This window comes from Spermophilus citellus, assembly GCF_964194105.1.
Source record: "Spermophilus citellus genome assembly, chromosome: 4".
Classification (NCBI taxonomy): domain Eukaryota; kingdom Metazoa; phylum Chordata; class Mammalia; order Rodentia; family Sciuridae; genus Spermophilus; species Spermophilus citellus.
Genome location: NC_138185.1, coordinates 214,925,374 through 214,949,383, shown reverse-complemented (window position 1 = coordinate 214,949,383; position 24,010 = coordinate 214,925,374). Strand labels below are relative to the sequence as shown.

General features: G+C 35.0%; 1 protein-coding gene across 1 annotated transcript in view; it reads left to right on the top strand.

Moving 5' to 3' along the window:
- The window catches only part of CATSPERB (cation channel sperm associated auxiliary subunit beta), a gene marked incomplete at both ends in the record, with an annotated part of 136,340 nt that overhangs the window by 9,479 nt on the left and 102,851 nt on the right, over nt 1-24,010 (top strand). Inside the window, 2 exons of the mRNA XM_081292934.1 lie at nt 620-680; nt 15,565-15,660. Coding sequence (XP_081149060.1) covers nt 620-680; nt 15,565-15,660 — 157 coding nt within the window. The remainder of the gene's footprint in view (nt 1-619; nt 681-15,564; nt 15,661-24,010) is intronic.

Below are 24,010 nucleotides of genomic sequence, written 5' to 3'. Positions count from 1 at the left end.
TTATTTACGTGTATTTTTATTTCTGTTGCAATTCTCTATCCATCCATCATTAGAACAACATTTTGCTCTCACATTCCAAATGCTCTGCAACTCCATCTCTGTTTACTTTATCAAGACAATATGCTTCAACTTTGTGCTACCTGAACTCTGCTGTATGGTATTCCAATGTGTGACTGTATTATCATATGTGACTGATTAAATTCTAATCTTAAAACAACAATGATGTAAAAATATCAAAACTATTGAAGATAATATCACATGTCATTTCATTCATATGAACATAATCTGGGAAAATTCCCTAAGTGAAATTGATAGATAAAGGATATATGTATTTAGATATTTTTTCTTTAATTTTCTTTTTTAAAAGATAGTATAGACCAGGCATGGTGGTAAATGACTATAATCCCATCTGGAAGTGGGAAGAACTAAGGCAAGAAGATTTCAAGTTCAAAGCCAGCCTTAGCAATTTAATGAGACATTGTTTAAAAATAAAAAAGGGCTGGGGTAGAACACCACTGGGCTTAATCCCCAGTACCAAAAAAAAGGGGAGATGCAGTATAGAATATGCCAAAATAAGTTTTATTATTAACATTGTAAAATATTGTCTTCTTAATTCAAGTACAGTGATCGGGTTTTCTGGCTAATTGATATTCCTAGAGGAAACATCACAGGAAATACAGGTAAGAGTGATATGAATGAATTCTTTTACTCATGGATCTGAGTTACCAAATAAAAACATTTGACATGGGGGAAGGGGATGTAGCTCAGTTGGTAGAGTTCTTGCCTAGTATGCACAAGGTTCTGGGTTCAATACCCAGCACCACCAAAAATAAATAAATTTTTTAAAATATATTTTAAAATTATTCATTATCTTATATAGTAAATGACCCATGTAGCATCTGGGACATACTAAAACTTTATATATATATATATATATATATATATATATATATATATATATATATATATATATATATTTTCATATATATGCACATATTCATATGCGCACACACATATATTTTTAGTTGTCAATGGACCTTTATTTAATTTATTTATATGTTGTGCTGAGAACTGAATCCAGTGCCTCACAAATGCTAGGCAAGCACTCTACCACTGAGCGAGCCATAACCTCAGCCCCTAAAACTTCTCTTTTATCTGAAATTCAAATTTAACTGTGCTTCTATATTTTATGTAGCAATCTTATTATAGATTGATTGTTCTAACATACATAACACTTATATTAGTGTTTAAAGTAAACTCATTTTCTAGAAGTTAGAAATTATAATATTGAGAAATTTGAGCATAAATAATTTTATCAAAATTAAATCAGCCTGGGGCTGGGGTTGTAGCCCAGTGGTAGAGCTTTTGCCTAGCACGTGTGAAAGCATTGGATTTGATCCTCAGCATTATATAAAAATAAATAAATAAAATATAGGTATTGAGTCCATCTACAGCTTAAAAAATTAAATTAATCTTAAAATATTATAGACTATAATATAATGTATTGCTTTATTGTATAATCTACTATTAAGCATTATGTAGAAGTACAACATTATATACTACTATATATACCTGGAAAGAAAGAAAGAAATTCTAGGAGTTATGAATATTGAGTACTAGAGGACTAAGTTGGTAGAACTTTCAGCATAAGACATATTCCCACAGACTAAAATGGTGGAAAGTTTATTGTTTTAATATAGTAGGTACAAGAAATATAAACTGACTTGATTTCATGTAAGGAAAAAAGAAGGAATTTATTTTAGTCATGGAAACAAAGACAAAACTGCAGCCACTAAATGATCAATAGAGGAAAGGTAACAGGGGATAGAAAGAGGGAAGGGGAAGGAGAGGTATTGGGGTCTCAATTAGAACAAGATATATTCCATGCTTTTATAATTATATCAAAATGGATTCTGCTGTCATGTATAACTAAAAATAACCAATGAAAACAAAAAATAAATAAACTGCAGCCACACTATAGCAATGAATTAGAAATAAGAAATGGAAAATCCTCAAGCACCCAGGGAATACTTTCACCCTGTCTGTCTTATATATATTTTCTGTAAATCTGTATTTTCTTTCTTTGCAGACTGGCTTTCTAAAGCTACCTCACTTCTGTTGAATTTTTATATATTTTTTCTAAAGGCCAGCCCAATTCTAAATTCTCAGGAGAATATATTCAGTTGGTTCACTGTTTATCTAGTTTCTTCTTGTGTGACAATTAAATATGGAAGGCCAACCTCACTAGGTATGGGAATAGACTGCTGTTACAGTTTGGATATGAGGTGTCCCCCAGAAGCTCCTACGTTAATGCAGCAGTGTTTGGAGGTGAAATGAGTTGATTGTGAGAGCTGTAACCTAATCATTTTATCCTAGTTTAAATTGACTGGAAGGTGGTAACTGTAGACAGGTGAGGCACAGCTGGAGGAAGTAGGTTGCTGGGGCTAAGCCCTGGAGGAATGCATCTTCCCTATGGTTTGCTCCCCCATGCTCACTGCCCTCCCCCCCACCCCACCCCACCCCACCCCTCTCTCTCTCTCTCTCTCACACACACACACACACACACACACACACACACTGCCAGTGCTTCTCCACCACGTTCTCCTGCCATAATGTGTTATCTCACTTTGGGCCCAGAGCAATGAAGTTGGCCCACCATGGACTAAACCTGTGAACCATGAGCCAAAATGAACTTTTCCCTCCTCTAAGTTGTTCTTGTCTGGAATATTGGTGACAGTGACGGAAACCTAACTAACACAACTGTGTCCTACATGGTGAAAGTAAGGGAAGGTAAGAATAGAGCAGAGAAGTAGAAAAGATTCTATAGATAAGGAAATGTTAAATATAAAAGTCCACAGCAGAAGCTCCATGCTGCTAAGTTCTGATATGGATCTTATCACTATCTTTACCCTTTATTCTTCTCATTTTTAAAAAACCAATTGTATGGACTGGGATTGTGGCTCAGCGGTGGAGTGCTTTCCTCACACACGTGAGGCCCTGGGTTCAATTCTCAGCACCAAATAAATAAACAAATCAATAAAAATAAAGATATTGTCTCCACCTACAACTAAAAAAGAACGAATTGCATTATTAGAACTTTCTGTGATTGTTTTTGCAAGACATTCATATTGAAAATTGTACCCGGAGGATCCAACATGGTGGCGGGCACAGAGGTATCAAGTCTCTGACCTCTTCAGCTGCGCGGGCATAGGGAGTCTTAAACCGTCTAAATGTTGTTTGCTCAAGATGACTAGGCATTGCTGAGCTAACGTGGATCTGGGGCGAATAGCCTGCTCATCTCAGAACACGCACCGAGCCGGGAGCGGCCGAATTCAGGCTCCCGTCCGCCTGCGTCTCGCAGACAAACCGCTCTGGCTCAGTGCTAAAGGATCCCATGGAAACTGCTTGTCGGTCCCAGTCCCGCCAAATCCTATGGAGGTAAATACCAACCAAGCCTTCATAGGCAGTGGCAACAGGATTGAGACGAGGCTTGAGAGGGCCAGTCAGGACCCACCCGTTGCTTTGGTCACCCGGCAAAGGGAACAAAATGCTGCCATTACCATGGGATACCAACATGGCAGAGAACTGACGTCACCAGAATGCGGCAGAGGAGATAACTTCATTGAAACCAGCTGCGACAGGTGTGTAACCCCTAGCCTTCCCTCTCCACACAGCAGGGAAACCTCAAGGGCCACTCCCAGCTCTCCCATGAGCGCAATAGTCAGACCGAGGGATTCAAGAGTGGCGCAGTAACCCTGGCTACCGCTCCCACCAGCGCAGACAACTGAGGTCTCTTGCACCAGCTCCTGGGGGCGTGGCTACCAGAGGGCAAGCAAAGTACGCTGAGGGCTCTCAGCCCCAAGCTCCACAACCTTAGGGGCTGAGGGGCTGGCAAGCAGGGATAGTGTGCCCAGTTGTTCAAGAAAATAGGGCTCCTGTGAGCAGCAGACCTGGTGTGTAACCAGTATTGTGGTGAGCATCACCTGTGAACGGGGCCAGTGGCAAGGTGACTAGACACAAGAAACGGCCTGAGGCACTCAGGAGTGGAGACCTGCCCAGTCGGGGAGGAGGAGCTGCTGCACAGTGATTGGTTTCCGCGCATTGAGAGGAGAGGCTTGGCCCAGTGGGCACAGCTCCACCTACTGGAAGAGAAGTTAATCGAACTCTAAGACTGCATTTTTAAATTTTTTTTTAATTTTAATTTTTTTTCTTTTTTAATTTTTTAAAATATTTTTTGTATTATTTTTCTATTTTTTATTTTCACTTTTTTATTATTTTTTTTAAATTTTATCTTTTTTATTTTCTATTTTTTTCTTTTGTCTTTTCATTTCCTTTCAATTTCCTTATTCCCCTTTCCTTGAATTCTATCTGTTTACTCTCATTCTCTTTAGTGACTTCTTCCCTTCCTTTCTAATACCTTTCCTCCCAAGCAACACGATGCTGTTTATGTGTAATTTACTAAATATGTATAGGTCCGAGACGTTATATAGTGCTACCAAGACCCCAACTTCCCCCAAATACTCCAGACTATTCTCCTGTTAATATCCTTCATCAGTAGAGCAACCTTCCAAGGTTTCTAAGAGATACCAACCTCAATACCATCACATCATTTGACCTAAATATAAGAAGCAAGACCAAACCGCTGACCGCTATATGCCATCAGAATCCGTACACAGTTTAGGAAACGAATGAATCTGCACTAAAGTGCAACAAAACTCATCATCTCTAGTCATAGTCTCGCATCACAAAAGAGAGACCCTAGAGACACACAAAACCAAATGAATTTATAGGAGTAAACAGTAACTCAGCAGGCAAACAGAGCAAGAAGTAACACAAGCAGCATTAAAAGGCAAGGAAGAAAAGGAGTAAAAACAATGCAGGACAGCCTAAATATACAGGAGGACCTAGAAGCATCAGAAAAATGGTCAAATAAAGAACTCAAGGAATACCTTACACAGATGGAATGGAATCTTAAAGAGGATATGAGACAATAAATTCAAACAATGAAAGAACTCATTGAAAATGAAATACACAAGCAAATAAAAGAAGCAGATAAGCATCTTTATCAGGAGATAGAGATTATTAAAAAAAATAATTTTAGAAATGAAGGAAACTATAAACCAAATTAAAAACTCAAATGAGAGTATCACTAACAGAGTGGAGCAAGTAGAAGCCAGAACATCAGATAATGAAGACAAAATATATCATCTTGAAAAGAGTCTAGCCAACTCAGGAAGGCTGGTAAAAAATCACAAGAAAAACATCCAAGAGATATGGGATAACATAAAAAAACCAAACTTAAGAGTCATCAGGATAGAGGAAGATATAGAGGTTCAAACCAAGGGAATGAACAACCTGTTGAATGAAATAATTATAGAAAACTTTCCAGATATAAAAAAGGAAATGGATGTACAAATTGTAGATGCATACAGGACACCGAGCATACAAAATCACAGTAGACCAACGCCAAGACACATTGTTATGAAGATATCCAATATACAGAACAAAGAGAAAATATTAAAAGCTACAAGAGAAAGGAGGCAGATTACATTCGGGGGTAAACCAATAAGGTTAACAATGGATTTTTCATCACAGATGCTGAAAGCGAGAAGATCCTGGAACAACGTATTTCAAACTCTGAAAGACAATGGATGGCAACCAAGAATTTTGTATCCAGCAAAATTAAGCTTCAGGTATGACAACGAAATAAAAATCTTTCATGATAAACAAAAGGTAAAAGAATTTGCAACCAGAAAACCAGCATTGCAAAGCACCTTGAGCAAAACACTACATGAGGAAGAAATGAAAAACAATAACCAAAACCAACAGTGGGAAGTACCTCAGTAAAGCCAGAGAGCAGGGGGAAATCTAATCATGGAGAAACAAACCAAATTTAAAAAAAAAAAAGATAAACAATCAAACATAGCTGGAAGTACAAACCATATATCAATAGTAACTCTAAACGTAAATGGCTTAAAATCACCAATAAAGTGACACAGGCTGGTAACATGGATTAAAAAAAAGTCCAACAATATGCTGCCTCCAGGAGACACATTTGATTGGAAAAGACATACACAGGCTGAAGGTGAAAGGTTGGGAAAAAAACATACCACGCACACGGTCCTCGTAAGCAAGCAGGGGTGGCCATCCTCATATCGAATAAAATCGACTTCAAGAACAAGTTAATCAAAAGGGATAAAGAAGGACATTATATACTGTTAAAAGGAACCATTCACCAACAAGACATAACAATTATCAATATTTATGCACCAAATAATGGTGCTGCGATGTTCATAAAACAAACTCTCCTCAAGTTCAAGAATCAAATAGACCACAACACAATAATTATGGGTGACTTCAACACTCCTCTGTCACCATTGGACAGATCCTCCAAACAAAAGTTGAATAAAGAAACTATAGAACTCAATATCACAATCAATAACCTAGACTTAACTGACATATATAGAATATATCAACCATCATCAAGTGGATATACTTTTTTCTCAGTAGCATATGGATCCTTCTCAAAAATAGAGCATATATTATGCCATAGGGCAACCCTCAGTAAATATAAAGGGGTGGAGATAATACCATGCATTTTAACTGATCATAATGGAATGAAACTGGAAATCAATGATAAAAGAAGGAAGGAAAAATCCTACATCACATGGAAAATGAAAAATATGTTACTGAATGATCAATGGGTTACAGAAGACATAAAGGAGGAAATCAAAAAATTCTTAGAGACAAATGAAAATACAGACACAACATATTGGAATCTATGGGACACAATGAAAGCAGTTTTAAGAGGGAAATTCATTGCCTGGAGGTCATTCCTCAAAAAAAGAAAAAACCAACAAATAAATGAGCTCACACTTCATCTCAAAGCCCTAGAAAAGAAAGAACAAAACAACAGCAAATATAGCAGAAGGCAAGAAATAATTAAAATCAGAGCGGAAATCAACGAAATTGAAACAAAAGAAACTATTGAAAAAATTGACAAATCTAAAAGTTGGTTCTTCGAAAAAATAAATAAGATCGACAGACCCTTAGCCATGCTAATGAAGAGAAGAAGAGAGAGAATTCAAATTACTAACATATGGGATGAAAAAGGAAATATCATAACAGATGCTACAGAAATACAGAAGACAATTAGAAATTATTTTGAAAACCTATATTCCAATAAAATAGAAGATAGTGAAGACATCGATTTCTTAAGTCATATGATTTGCCCAGACTGAATCAGGAGGATACACACAATTTGAACAGACCAATATCAATGGATGAAATAGAAGAAGCAATCAAAGGACTACCAACCAAGAAAAGCCCAGGACCAGATGGGTATACAGGGGAGTTTTACAAAACCTTTAAAGAAGAATTAAAACCAATACTTTTCAAGTTATTTCAGGAAATAGAAAAAGAGAGAGCCCTTCCAAATTCATTCTATGAGGCCAACATCACCCTGATTCCGAAACCAGACAAAGACACCTCAAAGAAAGAAAACTACAGACCAATATCTCTAATGAACCTAGATGCAAAAATCCTCAATAAAATTCTGGCAAATCGGATACAAAAACACATCAAAAAAATTGTGCACCATGATCAAGTAGGATTCATCCCTGGGATGCAAGGATGGTTCAATATATGGAAATCAATAAATGTTATTCACCACATCAATAGACTTAAAGATAAGAACCATATGATCATCTCGATAGATGCAGAAAAAGCATTCGACAAAGTACAGCATCCCTTTATCCCTAGAAAAACTAGGGATAACAGGAACTTACCTCAACATTGTAAAAGCTATCTATGCTAAGCCTCAGGCTGGCATCATTCTGAATGGAGAAAAATTGAAGGCATTCCCTCTAAAATCTGGAACAAGACAGGGATGCCCTCTATCACCACTTCTATTCAATATAGTCCTCAAAACACTGGCCAGAGCAATTAGACAGAGGAAAGAAATTAAAGGCATAAAAATAGGAAAAGAAGAACTTAAATTATCACTATTTGCGGATGATATGATACTATATCTAACAGACCAAAATGGTCTACAAAGAAACTACTAGAACTAATAAATGAATTCAGCAAATTGGCAGGATATAAAATCAACACGCATAAATCAAAGGCATTTCTGTATATCAGCGACAAAACTTCTGAAATGGAAATGAAGAAAAACACCCCATTCACAATATCCTCAAAAAAAATAAAATACTTGGGAATCAACCTAACAAAAGAGGTGAAAGATTTATACAATGAAAACTACAGAACCCTAAAGAGAGAAATAGAAGAGGATCTTAGAAGATGGAAAAATATACCCTTTTCATGGATAGGCAGAACTAACATCATCAAAATGGCGATATTACCAAAAGTTATCTATAGGTTCAATGCAATGCCAATCAAAATCCCAATGACATTTCTTGTAGAAATAGATAAAGCAATCATGAAATTCATATGGAAAAATAAAAGACCCAGAATAGCAAAAGCATTTCTAAGCAGGAAGTGTGAATCAGGCGGTATAGCGATACCAGATTTCAAACTATATTACAGAGCAATAGTGACAAAAGCAGCATGGTACTGGTACCAAAACAGGCGGGTGGACCAATGGTATAGAATAGAGGACACAGAGACTAATCCACAAAGTTACAACTATCTTATATTTGATAAAGGGGCTAAAAGCATGCAATGGAGGAAGGATAGCATCTTCAACAAATGGTGCTGGGAAAACTGGAAATCCATATGCAACAAAATGAAACTGAATCCCTTTCTCTCACCATGCACAAAAGTTAACTCAAAATGGATCAAGGAGCTTGATGTCAAATCAGAGACTCTGCATCTGATAGAAGAAAAAGTTGGCTCCGATCTACATATTGTGGGGTCGGGCTCCAAATTCCTTAATAGGACACCCATAGCACAAGAGTTAATAACAAGAATCAACAAATGGGACTTACGTAAACTAAAAAGTTTTTTTCTCAGCAAGAGAAACAATAAGAGAGGTAAATAGGGAGCCTACATCCTGGGAACAAATTTTTACTCCTTACACTTCAGATAGAGCCCTAATATCCAGAGTATACAAAGAACTCAAAAAATTAGACAATAAGATAACAAATAAACCAATCAACAAATGGGCCAAGGACCTGAACAGACACTTCTCAGAGGAGGACATACAATCAATCAACAAGTACATGAAAAAATGCTCACCATCTCTAGCAGTCAGAGAAATGCAAATCAAAACCACCCTAAGATACCATCTCACTCCAGTAAGATTGGCAGCCACTATGAAGTCAAACAACAACAGGTGCTGGTGAGGATGTGGAGAAAAGGGTACTCTTGTACATTGCTGGTGGTACTGCAAATTGGTGCGGCCAATTTGGAAAGCAGTTTGGAGATTCCTGGGAAAGCTGGGAATGGAACCACCATTTGACCCAGCTATTGCCCTTCTCGGACTATTCCCTGAAGACCTCAAAAGAGTGTACTATAGGGACACTGCTACAACAATGTTCATAGCAGCACAATTCACAATAGCTAGACTGTGGTGCCAACCTAGATGCCCTTCAATAGATAAATGGATAAAAAAAAATGTGGCATTTATACACAATGGAGTATTACTCAGCACTGAAAAATGACAAAATCATGGCATTTGCAGGTTAATGGATGGCACTAGAGCAGATTATGCTAAGTGAAGCTAGCCAATCCCTAAAAAATAATGTCAAATGTCTTCTTTGATATAAGGAGAGCAACTAAGAACAGAATAGAGAGGAAGAGCATGAGAAGAAGATTACCACTAAACAGAGACGAGAGGGGGGAGGGAAAGAGAGAGAGAAGGGAAATTGCATGGTAAAGGAAGGATACCCTCATTGTTATACAAAATTACATATAAGAGGAAGTGAGGGGAAAGGGAAAAAAACAAGAGAGAGAAATGAATTACAGTAGATGGGGTAGGGAGAGAAGATGGGAGGGGAGGGGAGGGAAGGGGAAGGGAGGGGGGATAGTAGAGGATAGGAAAGGCAGCAGAATACAACAGACACTAGTATGGCAGTAGGTAAAAAAGTGGATGTGTAACCGATGTGAATCTGCAATATGTATATAGGGTAAAAATGGGAGTTCATAATCCGCTTGAATCAAATGTATGAAATATGATATGTCAAGAACTTTGTAATGTTTTGAACAACTAATAATAAAAAAGAAAGAAAATTGTACCCTTTTTAAAGATGTACTAGCTCTCATTAGTATAAAGACAGAATATTATGTAAGTACTTGGGCATCATATTGACATTGACAAAGTAGTGGAGATCACATTAGTTTTACTTCTATTGTTTATTTACAAAATTTAATTTCAAAATGCATTAATTCTGAAGTCACCCAGACAGAAACAAAGGTGATCTGAGAATATAAGAATTTATATAAAAAGATCAAATAAGCTGGACATGGTGACACATGCCTAATCCTAGCCACTCCAGCACCTGAGTCAGGATGATTGTAAGTTTGGAGATCACGTGGGCAACTTAGAAAGACCCTGTCTAAAAACAAAAATCACAAAAGGGCTGGGGTATAGCTCAGTAGAAGAGAATTTGCCTAGCATATGCAAGGGTTGGATCCCCAGCACTGAAAAAAATAAGGGGAGGGAGTGGGGACAAAAAAAAGACCAAACATATTCTGTCTCTGCCACTCCTGACACAACTCCCAGAACTAAGTTATTTTTTACAAAAAAAAAATGTTCTAGTAATATAAAGGAAGGGCAGAAGGCGAGGGTCTATAATAATGTTAAAAAAAAAGAAAAGAAAAAAATGCTTAGAGGAAAAAAGGCCATTTTGTTCTCATTTTTCTTCCTTAATCATATCTTATTTACCACTATGCCTTGAATTTTGTATATTTTATACAGATACTCCCCAACTTATGAGGGGTTTACATCCAGATAGAACTATTGTAAGTTGAAAACACATTTCATTTACCTAAGCTACTGAGCTTCATTGCTGGGCAACACAGTTGTTCCCCTCACGATTACATAGCTGACTGGGATCTGCAGCTCAGCATCACAAGAGAGGATACTAACCTTGAAAAGATAAAAACTCAAAATATGAAGTATGGATTCTAATCAACACATGTCATCTTTGCACCATCATAAAGCAGAAAACATTTCAAGTGAAACCATGGTTGGGGGCCATCTGTATGTGAAAAATCTTAAGAGTAGTTTAAGTAAAATCAACAGCAAAGGTAGCAACATACTCATCATAATAGTAGTAGAAACAGCAGGTAGCATTCACTGAATTATCATATGTCAGCACTGCTTTAAATACTCTGCTTGTATTAACTCGTTTGTTCCTCACTGTAGGAGTATACTCTTTGTAGGTACTCTTATTACCTCCATTTTTAAAAGATTTAACTGAAGTCAGTGGAGCCATATGGAGATTTAGTGATAACTAAAAAATAGTGAAAGCATTTTGAAATTTGAACTACATATTGCTATTCAATATCAAGAGTTCCTTCTGGATTTACAGTGCACAATTTGCTCTTTTCTTTTTCATTTTAAAATAAGGCGTATTTTACATTCAATAAAATATGCCCTTTTAGTGTCCAGTTCTGAGTTCTCACATATGTATACAACTGTGTAATTACTACAGTCAAAATATAGAACATTTCTATCACCTGATAAAATTACTCCACCAGGGAGACGATTGATTGATTGATTACAGGTTAAGTAATTTTATTGCCTGATGGAACTGTCCTATATCCTGATTGTAGTGATTGCATAATTGTATACAGTTATGAAAACTCAGTCTTCTAGGTCTCATCAACCTCCCAACTGTTTTCTGTTCTTTTAGTTTTGCCTATTCCAGGGTCATAAAAATGGAAACATAGATTATATAACCTTTGAGTCTGAGTTCTTTCACTTAGCGTAATTCATTGGAAATTCATCCATGTTGCAGTTTCTTTCATTTTCTTACTGGATAGTATCCCATTATATGGATGCACCATAGTTAATTTTGTTGACAGGTATTGGCTTTCCCAGTTTGGGGCATTTATGAAAAAAGCTGCTATAAGCAATCTCGTACAGGTTTTGTTAACCTGAATATGATATTTTATTTTTTATTTTCTTGCCTCCACAAGAACACTTATTATATATCAGTGTTATATTCATATATATGTATATATGCATTTATACATATGAGTATGTATACATGTTCATATATTTTTAAAAAATTTTAGCCATTTAAATAGGAATGTAATGGAACTTAATTGTGATTTTAATTTGCATTTCCCTAATAACTAATGACATGGAGACTCTTTTAATGTGTGCTTATTTGCCATTTGGTTTAGTATTTGTTCAAATTTTTTTTGAAAGTTTGTGATATTTTCTGGATACAAGTCTGTTATCAGATATGTGATTCACAAATATTTTCTCCCAGTCTCTAACTTTGTCTCTTCATTTCTTAAGAATGTCTTTTGAAGATCAGGGTTCTTAATTTTAATGAAACTTTGTTTTTCAGATTTTTATTTTATGGATTGTACTTTTGGCATCACAGCTAAGAAATTTTTACCTAATCCACATTCACAAAGATGTTCTCCTTTACTTGCTTTCAAAGTTTACAGTTCTAGAGTTTGTATGTAGGCCTATTACTCATTTTGAGTAAACTTGTATAAGCACCATTGCTGTAAAAATGATTTTGTCTCCATTAAATTGCTATTTATTGGCAGTTTGTTCACTAATATCATGCTCTTTTTGTTACTTTAAGCCTCATAATAGATATTCTAAGTAATGCTAGTCTTTTGCCTTTGATATTTTTCAAAATCATTTATTATAGTTCTTTTGCCTTTTCATGTAAATTTTAGAATCAACTTGTTTAGTTCTACAAAAAAAATCTGGCTGTGATTTTTTTTTTAATTTGTATTTCATTGAATCAATAGATCAGTTTTAGGGAGAATTGTTGTATTACAACATTAGCTCTTCCAGTCTATGGATACAGTATGTCTCTCCATTTGTTTTCAAATGCTCTTCTTAAATGTGCCCTAGCTTCAGCCTCAGCCTTGACAGATGGGTACAGCTACTATAGCAGCCCCCAGGATAGAGCCACTGATGATGAATTCTCCAATCTCTACCTATTCTTTCATTTTAACACATCTGTGCTTTTATATTTGTAGATTTCAGCTGGGCAAGGTGGGACACACCTATAATCCCAACATCTTGGGAGGCTAAGGCAGAAGGATTGCAAGCTCAAAGCCAGCCTCAGCAAATTAGCAAGGCCCAAAGCAATTTAGCAAGATCCTAATATAAAAAGGGCTGGGGCGGGGCTGGGATTTGACTCAGTGGTATAGAGCGCTTGCCTCGCATGTGTGAGGCACTGGATTCGATTCTCAGAACCCACATATAAATAAATGAAATAAAGGTCAATTGACAACTAAAGAATATTTTTTAAAAATTCACAACTAAAAAGGGCTGGGTATATGACTCAGTGGTTGAGTGACCTGAGCTTAATCCCTGGTACACCTCCCTCTGCAAAAAAAAAAAAAAAAAAAAAAAAAAGTAGATTTCCTTATAAATATAACTAATTTATATTTTAGACCATTTACATTTAATGTAATTATTGACATATGAATAAAGACAGAAAAAAAAGGGAAAAAGTAAAACAGAAGAGATGAAACAAATAGAAAACAACCTGTAAGATGGTAGATTTCAATTCATGTGAATTGCTTTTTATGATTACATTTTCTCTCTACTATTGGATTATTACTTATACCTTTAATTTTTTCATATTTACTCTAGGGTTTTATAATATACATTTTACTTAATTATCAACAGTTTAATTGATATATAATTCACATGTCATACAATTTGCCCACTTAAAGTATACAACCCATAAATTTGAGTATGTTCAAAGAGTTGTATAATCATCCCCCAAATCAATTTTAGAACATTCTCACCATCCAAGAAAGAAACTCTATAACCACTAGCAGACATTCACAATTATCCTCCCTCCACTATCTAGTCTCTCCTTTCAACCCTTTAGCCTTAGACAATCACTTATCTACTTTCTATCTTTATGTATTTGCCTATTCTGGACTCCAAACCCACCTAGGTAAGTGTCATTTCATGTCTTTGAACAACATTTTCCCATCTTTCTTTACCCTCTAAACATCCAAGTTTCTGGTAACCACCATTCTATTCTGTACTTCTAAGAGATCAGCTCTTTTAGATTCCACACATGAGTGAGATTATGCATTTCTGTGCCTGGCTTATTTCACTTAACATAATGTTCTCCAGGATTATGCATGTTGTCACAAATGACAATATTTGTTATGGCTTAAGAGTTTTCTATTGTGTACATATGTCACATTATCTTTATTCATTCATTCACAGATGGACAGTTAGGTTGATTCTATCTTTGCTATTGTGAATAGTGCTGCAATAAACATAGGAATGTAGATGTCTCTTCAATATATTGATTTTGTTTCCTCTGGACACATAACCAGTAGTGAGATTTCTGGATCACATAGTATTCTATTTTTAATGTAAACCTCCATACTGTTTTCCATAGTAGATTTATATTCCCATGACAATATTTAAGTTTCCCATTCATTCACATTCTTGACAATACTTGTTATATTGTTTCTTTTTGTTAATGGCCATTTTAACAGATGTGAAGAAATTTCTCATTGTTTTTGATTTGCATTTCTCTGATAATTATACTTATTGGTCATCTTTTCATATACCAGTTTTCCATTTGTATGTCTTTTGATAAATGTCTTTTTCAGTTCCTTTGCCCATTTTTAAAATAGGTCATTTGTTTTCTTACTTTTAAATTATAATTCTTGTATCTTTGGGATGAATACCACTTGGTATGGTGAATGGTCTTTATAATGTGCTTTTGGATTTGGTTTTCTAGTATTTAAAAAAAATTATAGTTGTAGATGGACAGCATGCCTTTATTTGTTTGTTTGTTTTTTATGTGGTGCTAAGTCAGGATCAAACCCCGTGCCTCACACATGATAGGCAAGTGTTCTGCCACTGAGCTCCAGCTCCAGCCCCAGGTTGTATAGTATTTTGTCAAGGATTTTTACATCTATGTTTATCAAGGATGTTAGATTGAATTTTTCTCTTTTTGTTGAATCCTTATCTGGTTTTGATATCAGAGAAATACTGGCCTTCTTGAATGAGTTTTGAATATTTCCTCCTCTTGAATTTCTTTTAGAAGAGCTGCTGTTGGTTCTTCCTTAAATGTTTGGTAGAATTTAGTCATGAAGCTGTCAGGACCTGGACTTTTCTTTGATGGGTTCTTTTAAGGAATATGCCACTTCACAAGATGGTCATAATTTGCTTTTTACCAACACACAACAACTCTAGGAGAAAAATCATGATCAAAAATATTAGTAATAGATTCATTGCTGTGATGGTAAGATCACTGCATAATTCTTTTTTATTATTTTATCAGCAAAATGTTTGTAGGAAAGAGTGGGAAACTTGACAAAGTGGTTGGAAAAGGAAAAGTCATCATGATTGGTGATGTTCATAGACCCTTAAATCTTACCAACATAACATAGAAATAGCTGAGTTTTGCCTTTTTATTTTAGATATTGCAGCTGTAGAAGAATGGTTAGTAAGGATGACTTTACATAAAGGATTAAATATTTATGCTACTGAGGGAACCTTATTGGATAGCGTTCGAGGTAAGTGCCAACTGATAAAAGTAGAACGGAATTCATATATTCCTTCAACAGACTTGATATCTTCTATTCACCAGACTCTATGCTAAGTCCTAGATGACCACGACCCTGGAGGGGCTCTCAGCCTGATCTGAGATCTGCGTAATGTTTTATGAATATGAAAATGTATATTTTACTGTAGCCATCTCAGAGGTCATTTTAAAGAATGGCTCTTAAAGTTAGGCTTTGCATCTTTGGTGCATCTTAGGTATTGCTTGTAGCATTTCCTGTCAGTTGTCTGACAGGAAATTAATATCACAAATTTAGAATTACCTATAGCACTATAGCTAAAGTTTAACATAAAAAAAACCCTCAGTGTTGGATCTTGTCTTTTCTCACCTTTTTTGCTTTTATTATTTTAGTCCTGTTTTGATATGATGCTATGAAGACTGAAGTGTTAAAATAACTAAACACATTTTATGAAAAGAATCACCTGGGGGTCTTTAAAAAATAAGATGTCTAAACTCTATCATACAAAAATTAAAATATGCTCTCTACAGGTAGAGTAAAGCATCTGTGGTTTTAGGAAATCTTCCAACACTGTTCTGATGTACGGTAAGGACTTGAAAACGACCTTAGACATATGAGTTGCATATGTGGCCAAGAAATGTCTACAAACCTACTTAACCATAGTATTATTTGTAACAAGAAAAAAGAAAAACTGGAAGCCACCTACATTTCCATAAATGAGGAGAAAGATAGTACATGTTGGAATATTCTGTTAAAATGATATATAGACCCCATAAATATCATCAAGTACTGAACTCAAGCATTGAGTGAAAATCAAGTTGCAGAATACAGCAGGAGAATATTTATCAAAAATTTAGAAAACAGGGGATGGGGCCATGTGAGGGACTGGGTTCAATCCTCAGCATCATATAAAAATCAATCAATGGGCTGGGGATGTGGCTCAAGCGGTAGCGCGCTCGCCTGGAATGCGTGCGGCCCGAGTTCGATCCTCAGCACCACATACCAACAAAGATGTTGTGTCCGCCGAGAACTAAAAAAAATAAATAAATATTAAAAAATCTCTCTTTAAAAAAAAAATCAATCAATAAAAATAAAGGTACTATGTCCATCTGCAACTAAAAAATATTTTTAAAAATTCATAAAACAAAGCCATACTAGATAATCTTCATGCATATGTATCTATCATATAAAATATAAACACATGGATCAGAAATATATATAGTAATTTTTTATACATTTGGGATGACTTGAGAGTGGGACTGTGGAGAGGAACAGAGATATCTTCAATCTTAACTGTATTGTTTTATTTCTGTAACCAAATGAAATTATCTAGGACTGGAGGTATATCTCGGTGGTAGAGCATTTGTCTAGCATGTTCAAAGCCATGGGTTTGATCCCTAGCACCCAACACACACTCATACAGAAATTAAAATATGTGAAAAAATAATGACAAAATGTTTTACTTTCTTGATTTTTTCCCACAGTTTCCAAAATTAAAAAAATAGTCAGTTAATATTTCAATAGTAATTACAATCCTGTCTTTGGGGACTCTGATAGTTGCTCTCTACAGATGAGTAAAGAATCTGTGATTTTAGGAAATATATTCCATTCTACTTTTAGGTATTAAATACCAATCTAAAATTATTTAATTTTTTTAAAAAAACAATCCTTAGAACAATTATAAAATGAAATAATTTTTCTACTGTCATGTATAACTAATTAGAATAAGTAAAAAATTAAATTACTATTATGAAAAAATATCAGTTTTTTAAAAATCTGCAATCTGAATTATTTCCATATTGAGATACACTGTATTAACATTTAACTTGTATTTGTTTTGAATGTACAGAAGTACTATGGCAGCAAAAACTTCACAAATTATAGATCTATGGATGCAGAAATGAGATTGATTTGCTTAAGGAATTGAAAGACCAGTGTTGCAGAAGCATAGAAAATGAGAGAGTGGTCTGTGCATGATGAATTTAGAGACTGGCAGGGATCATAGTAAAAAGTGTGGACTTTATTCTAATTATACTGAAAAGCTACTAGAATACGTTAAGCAAGAAATTTATACAGTCTGACTTGTGCTTTAGAGAAGGTCCCTTTGGCTAGCTGCATAGAAAATCGACTTTTGGGGAAGAAAGGCAAGAACAGGACAAAGGCAAGGTTAGCAGCTGTCACAACAATCCGCTCAGGAGATGGAGAGCTTGGATCCTTGTAGGTGTAGTGCAGGTGGAGAAAAGTGAAATCTTCAGGACACACTTTGGAAGTACAGCCGAATGGCTTCCAAGTGGACAGCAATGAGGAATATGTATCGAGGATGAATCCTACATTTCTTACTCCGGTAATCAAGTAGAGGCTAATATCATTTATTGAACTGTTGAAGACATGGGGAAAACACTAGGAAGTAGGATCAGGGGGAAAGGTAAAGGTTAGGTTAGAAATCTCATTCACTATTAAATTCAAAAGAGATGTTGAAATTCTGTGTCTAATGCTTTTATTCAATGCAAACTCAGACCACTCATCTTTTTTCTGTCTTCTATACTCACACAGCTCTGAACCACCATCACAAGTGGCCTTCATACCAGTCACATTTCTTTCTTTTTTTTTTTTTTTTTTTCTTTAGCTTCTCAGCAGCAGTCAAAGCTTTTACTCACTTCCTGGTTCTTATAATGCTTAAAATACAGCATCCGACTTTGAGGAGTTTGTATGCAAGTACAGAGGCACTGTCAACTAAGTACAGTCTTAGTTGTTCCAGATGTGAGCTTAAACCTCCCTGTCCTCTTAAGATTTGGATGTGAATGGCCGGCAAACACATAACCTGCTACACTCCAAAATGTCAGCTGCCTTACCCCAAATTTCTTTAAATTCCTGAGTGCCTTACTAGGGAATGACTTTAGTTATACTTTGTGTGTCTTTTCCTTCTCTGATGTACCTGAGCTACTCACTAAGTCAACCTAGATGGATACATAGCTTTTTTTCTTGCTTTGCACAAACTGAAAAAAATACCACATATAGTCTTTGGGTTTGTAGCAGATTTTATTTAAAATGTATATTTTATTTAAAATTTACACTATAGAATATAAACAGCTAAAGAATTAATTATTAGATATCTCTGTTCTTCAAAGTCCTTCGACTACTTTTGAAATTCAGACACAGTATTTGTTCAAGTTGCCTAGGCTTAATTTTTATATACTTTTTTCTCATTTTCTTCTTTCTCAGAAGTAAAATTCTTTTCTTCTGAAAATTTCTTCCTCAAGATTTTTTTTTACTTAATCTTAAAAATTTTTATTTATTTTATTTTTTCTAATTAGTTATACATGACAGTAGAATGCATTTTGACACCTAATACATAAATGGAGTATAACTTCTTTTTTAATATTTATTTCTTAGTTGTAGTTGGACATAATACCTTTATTTTATTTACTTATTTTTATGTTGTGCTGAGGATCTAATCCAGGGCCTCGCACATGCTAGGCAAGTGCTCTACCACTGAGCCACAACCCCAGCCCAATGGAGTATAACTTCTTATTCTTCTGGTTGTACATGATGTAGAATCACATGGGTTGTGTAATCATATATGTACATAGGGTAGTAATGTCTGATTCATTCTACTATCCTTCCTATCCTCATACCCCCTCCCCTCACTTCACTCCCCTCTGTCTAATCCATAGTACTTCTATTTTTCCCTAGCCCCCTCCCCACTATTGTGAATTAGCATCTCAATATCAGAGAAAACATTCAGCCTTTGGCTTTGGGGGATTGACTTATTTGCTTAGCATGATATTCTCCAGCTTTATTCATTTACTATCAAATACCATAATTTCATTCTTCTTTAGGGCTGAGTAATATTCCATTGTGTATATATACCACAGTTTCTTTATCCATTCATCTGTTGAAAGGCACCTAGGTTGGTTCCATAGTTTAGCTATTCTGAGTTGAGCCGCTGTAAACATCGATATGACTGCATCACTGTAGTAGGCTGATTTTAAGTCCTTTGGGTATAGACCAAGGAGATAGCTGAGTCAAATAATGGTTCCATTCCAAGTTATCTGAGGAATCTCCATACTGCTTTCCATAGTGGTTACACCAATTTGCAGTCCCACCAGCAATGTATGAGTGTACCTCTTTCCCCACATCCCTGCCAACATTTATTGTTGCTTATATTCTTGATAATTGCCATTCTGACTAGAGTGAGATGAGTTTTCATTTGCATTACTTTAATTGCTAGAGATGTAGAACATTGTTTAATATATTTGTTGATTGATCATGTTTCTTCAGTGAAGTGCTTGTTCAGTTCCTTTGCCCATTTATTGATTGGGTTATTGGTTTTTTGGGGGTTTTTGTTTGTTTGGTTGTTTTGTTGTTGTTGTTGTTGTTGTTGTTGTTTGTTTGTTGGTTGGTTTTGTGTATGTGTGTGTGTGTGTTAAGATTTTTGAGTTCTTTATATATCTTGGAGATTAATGCTGTATCTGAGGTATATGTGGTAAAGATTTTTTTCCCACTATATAGGCTCTCTCTTCACATTCTTGATTGTTTCCTTTGCTTTGAAGAAGCTTTTTAGCTTTATACCATCCCACTTATTGATTCTTGATTTTACTTCTTATGCTTTAGGAGTCTGACATGATGAAGAGTTGGCCTACTTTTTATTCTATTAGGCACAATGTCTCTGTTTTAATGCTTAGGTCCTTGATCCACTTTGAGTTGAGTTTTGTGCAGAGGGAAAGATAGGGGTCTAGTTTCATTTTGTTACATATGGTTTTCCAGTTTATCTAGCACCATTTGTTGAAAAGGCTATCTTTTCTCCAGTGTATGTTTTTAGCACCTTTCTCTAGTATGAGATAACTGTATTTGTGTGGGTTTGTCTCTGTATTTTCTATTCTGTTCCATTGGTCTACATGTCTATTTTGGTACCAATACCTTGCCATTTTTATTGCTATGGCTCTGTAGTATAGTTTAAGGTTTGGTATTGTGATGCTACCTGCTTCATTCTTCTTGCTAAGTATTTCTTTGGTTATTCTGGGTCTCTTATTTTTTTCAAATGAATTTCTTGATTGCTTTTTCTAATTCTATGAAGAATGTCATTGGGATTTTAATAGGAATTGCATTAAATCTATATAGCACTTTAATTAATTAATATTGCATTTTCACAATATTAATTCTGTCTGTCCAAGAGCAAGGGATATCTTTCCATCTTCTAAGATCTTCTTCAAATTCTTTCTTTAGAGTTCTGTAGTATTCATTAAATTATTATTTGGGGGGGGGCTATTATGAATGGGGTAGTTTTCCTAATTTCTCTTTCAGTGAATTCATCATTGATGTATAGGAGCATGTTTGATTTATGGATATTGATTTATATCCTACTACTTTGCTGAATTCATTTATTAGTTCTAGAAGCTTTCTGGTGGAATTTTTTAGATCTTCTAAATATAGAATTATGTCATGGACAAATAGTGATAGTTTAAGTTCTTCTTTTCCAATTTGTATCCCTTTAATTTCTTTCATCTGTCTGATTGCTCTGGCTAGAGTTTCAAGGATGATAGAATAGAATAGAAGTGGTAAAACAGGGCATCCCTGTCTTGTTCCAGTTTTTAGAGGGAATGCTTTCAATTTTTCTCCATTTAGAATTATGTTGGCTTTGGGCTTAGCATAGATAGCTTTACAATGTTGAGGAATGTTCCTACTAGTTTTTCTAGTGTTTTGAACATGAAGGGTGCTGTATTTTATCAAATGCTTTCATCTATTGAGATGATCATATTATTCTTATCTTTAAGTCTATTGATGTGATCAATTACATTTATTGATTTCTGTATGTTGAACCAACCTTGCATCCCTGGTATGAACCCCACTTTGTATGAAACTTGCCAGAATTTTATTGAGAATTTTTGCATCTATGTTCATCAGGGATATTGGCCCGAAGTTTTCTTTTCTTGAGGTGTCTTTGTCTGGTTTTGGTATCAGACTAGCCTCATAGGATGAGTTTGGAAGGATTCCCTCCTTTTCTATTCCATGGAATAATTTGAGGAGTATTGGTGCTAATTCTCCTTTGAAGATCTTACAGAAATCATCTGAGAATCCAGCTGGTCCTGGGCTTTTCGTGATTGGTAGGCTTTTGATGGTGTCTCCTATTTCCTTGCTTGAAATTGATCTTTTAAATTGTGTATGTTCTTCTGATTCAGCTTGGGTAGGTCATATGTCTCTAGAAATTTTCCAATGTCTTCAAAATTTTCTGTTTTATTGGAGTATAAATTTTCAAAATAGTTTCTGATTATATTCTGTATTTCAGTATATCTGATGTGATATTTTCTTTCTCATCATGAATTTTAGTAATTTGAGTTTTCTTTCTCTCTTTGTTAGTGTGGCTAAGGGTTTATCAATTTTATTTATTTATCAAAGAGCCATTTTTTTATTTTGTCAATTTTTAAATTTTTTTTGTTTCAATTTTGTTGATTTCAGCTCTGATTTAAATTATTCCTGTGTTCTACTGCTTTGGGTGTTGATTTGTTCTTCTTTTTCTAGGGCTTGAAGATGTAATGTTAAGTCATTTATTCATTGACTTTCTGTTCTTTTAATGAATGAGCTCAATGCAGTGAACTTTCCTCTAAGCACTGCCTTCATGGTGTCCTAGAGATTTTGATGTGTTGTATCAGTGTTCTCATTTACCTCTAAGTATTTTTTTATTTAATCCCTGATTTCTTCTGCTATTTGTCATTCAATAGCATATTATTTAATCTCCAGGTGTTAGAATAGCTTCTATTTTATTTTATTGTTGATATCTAACTTTATTCCACTATGATCTAATAAAATGTAAGGTATTATCTCTATTTTTTGTATTTTCCAAGAGTTGTTTTGTGATATAAGATTTGGTCTACTTTAGAGAAGGATTATGTGCTGCTGAGAAGAAAGTGTATTTGCTCACTGATGGATGAAATATTCTATATGTGTCGTTAATCTAAATTCTTGATTATATTATTTAGTTCTATAGTTTCTTTGTTTAGTTTTTTGGGGGGAGGATCTACATGGTAGTAAGAGAGGTGTATTAAAGTCACTCATAATTATTGTTGTAGTCTATCTGATTCTTGAAATTAAGAAGGCTTTGTTTGATGTATGTAGATACTCCATTGTTTGGGCATAAGTATTTATAGTTGTTATGTCCTGCTGATTATAATTCTCTTAAGCAATATGAAATGTCCTTCTTTGTCTCTTCTGATTAACTTTGGCTTGAAGTCCACTTTATCTGCTATGAGGATGGGAACCCCTGCTTGTTTATGATCTATGTGAGTGATATGCTTTTTCCCATCTTTTTATCTCTAGTCTGTGGATGTCTCTCCCTATGAGGTGAGTCTCTTGGAGACAGCATATTGTTGGGTCTTGTTTTTTAATCCAGGCTGCCAGTCTGTATCTTTTGATTGATGCATTTAGGTCATTTACTAACATTTAGGGTTATTATTGAGATATGATTTGTATTCCTGGTCATTTTGGTTTATTTCTGGGTTTTAATTTGATTTAGTTTCTCCTTTGGTTGACTATTCATTAGTGCAGTTCCTCCCTTTGCTTGTTTCTACTTTTTTTTTTTTCATTCTCATTGACTAATTCATTGAAAATGTTCTGTAATGTAGGCTTTCTGGTTGTGAATTCTTTTGAATTTTGTTTGTCATGAAAGGTTTTTATTTCATCTTCAAATATGAAGCTTAATTTTGCTGGATATAAAATTCTTGGTTGGTACCCATTTTCTTTCAGAGCTTGGTGTATGTTGTTTCAGGACCTCCTAGCTTTGAAGATCTGGATTGAGAAATCAGCTGAGATCCAAATTGGTTTCCCCCTATACATAATCTGATACTGTTTTCTGATGCCCTTTAAAATTCTACCTTATTCTATATAGTAGGCATTTTCATTATAATGTGCCTTGATATGGGTTTGTTCATTTGGGGTCCTATAAGCCTCTTGTGTTTCATATTTTATTTCATTCTTTAGGTTTGGGAAATTTTATGATATTATTTCGTTGAAAAGATTGTGCATTCCTTTGGTTTGTATCTCTGCACCTTCGTCTATCCCGATAAATCTTAAATTTGGTCTTTTCATGGTATCCCATAATTCCTGGAATTTCTATTCATGGTTTCTTACCATCTTCTCTGTGTAGTCAACTTTATTTTGAAGATTATATATTTTGTCTTCATTGCTTGAGGTTCTGTTTTTCAAGTGGTCTAGTCTGTTCGTGATGCTTTCCATTGAATTTTTAATTTTGTTATTGATTTCTTCATTTCAAGGTTTCTGCTTGATTTTTTTTAGAATCTTGATCTCTTCATTGAAGTGATCTTTCACATCCTGAAATTTATCTCTGATT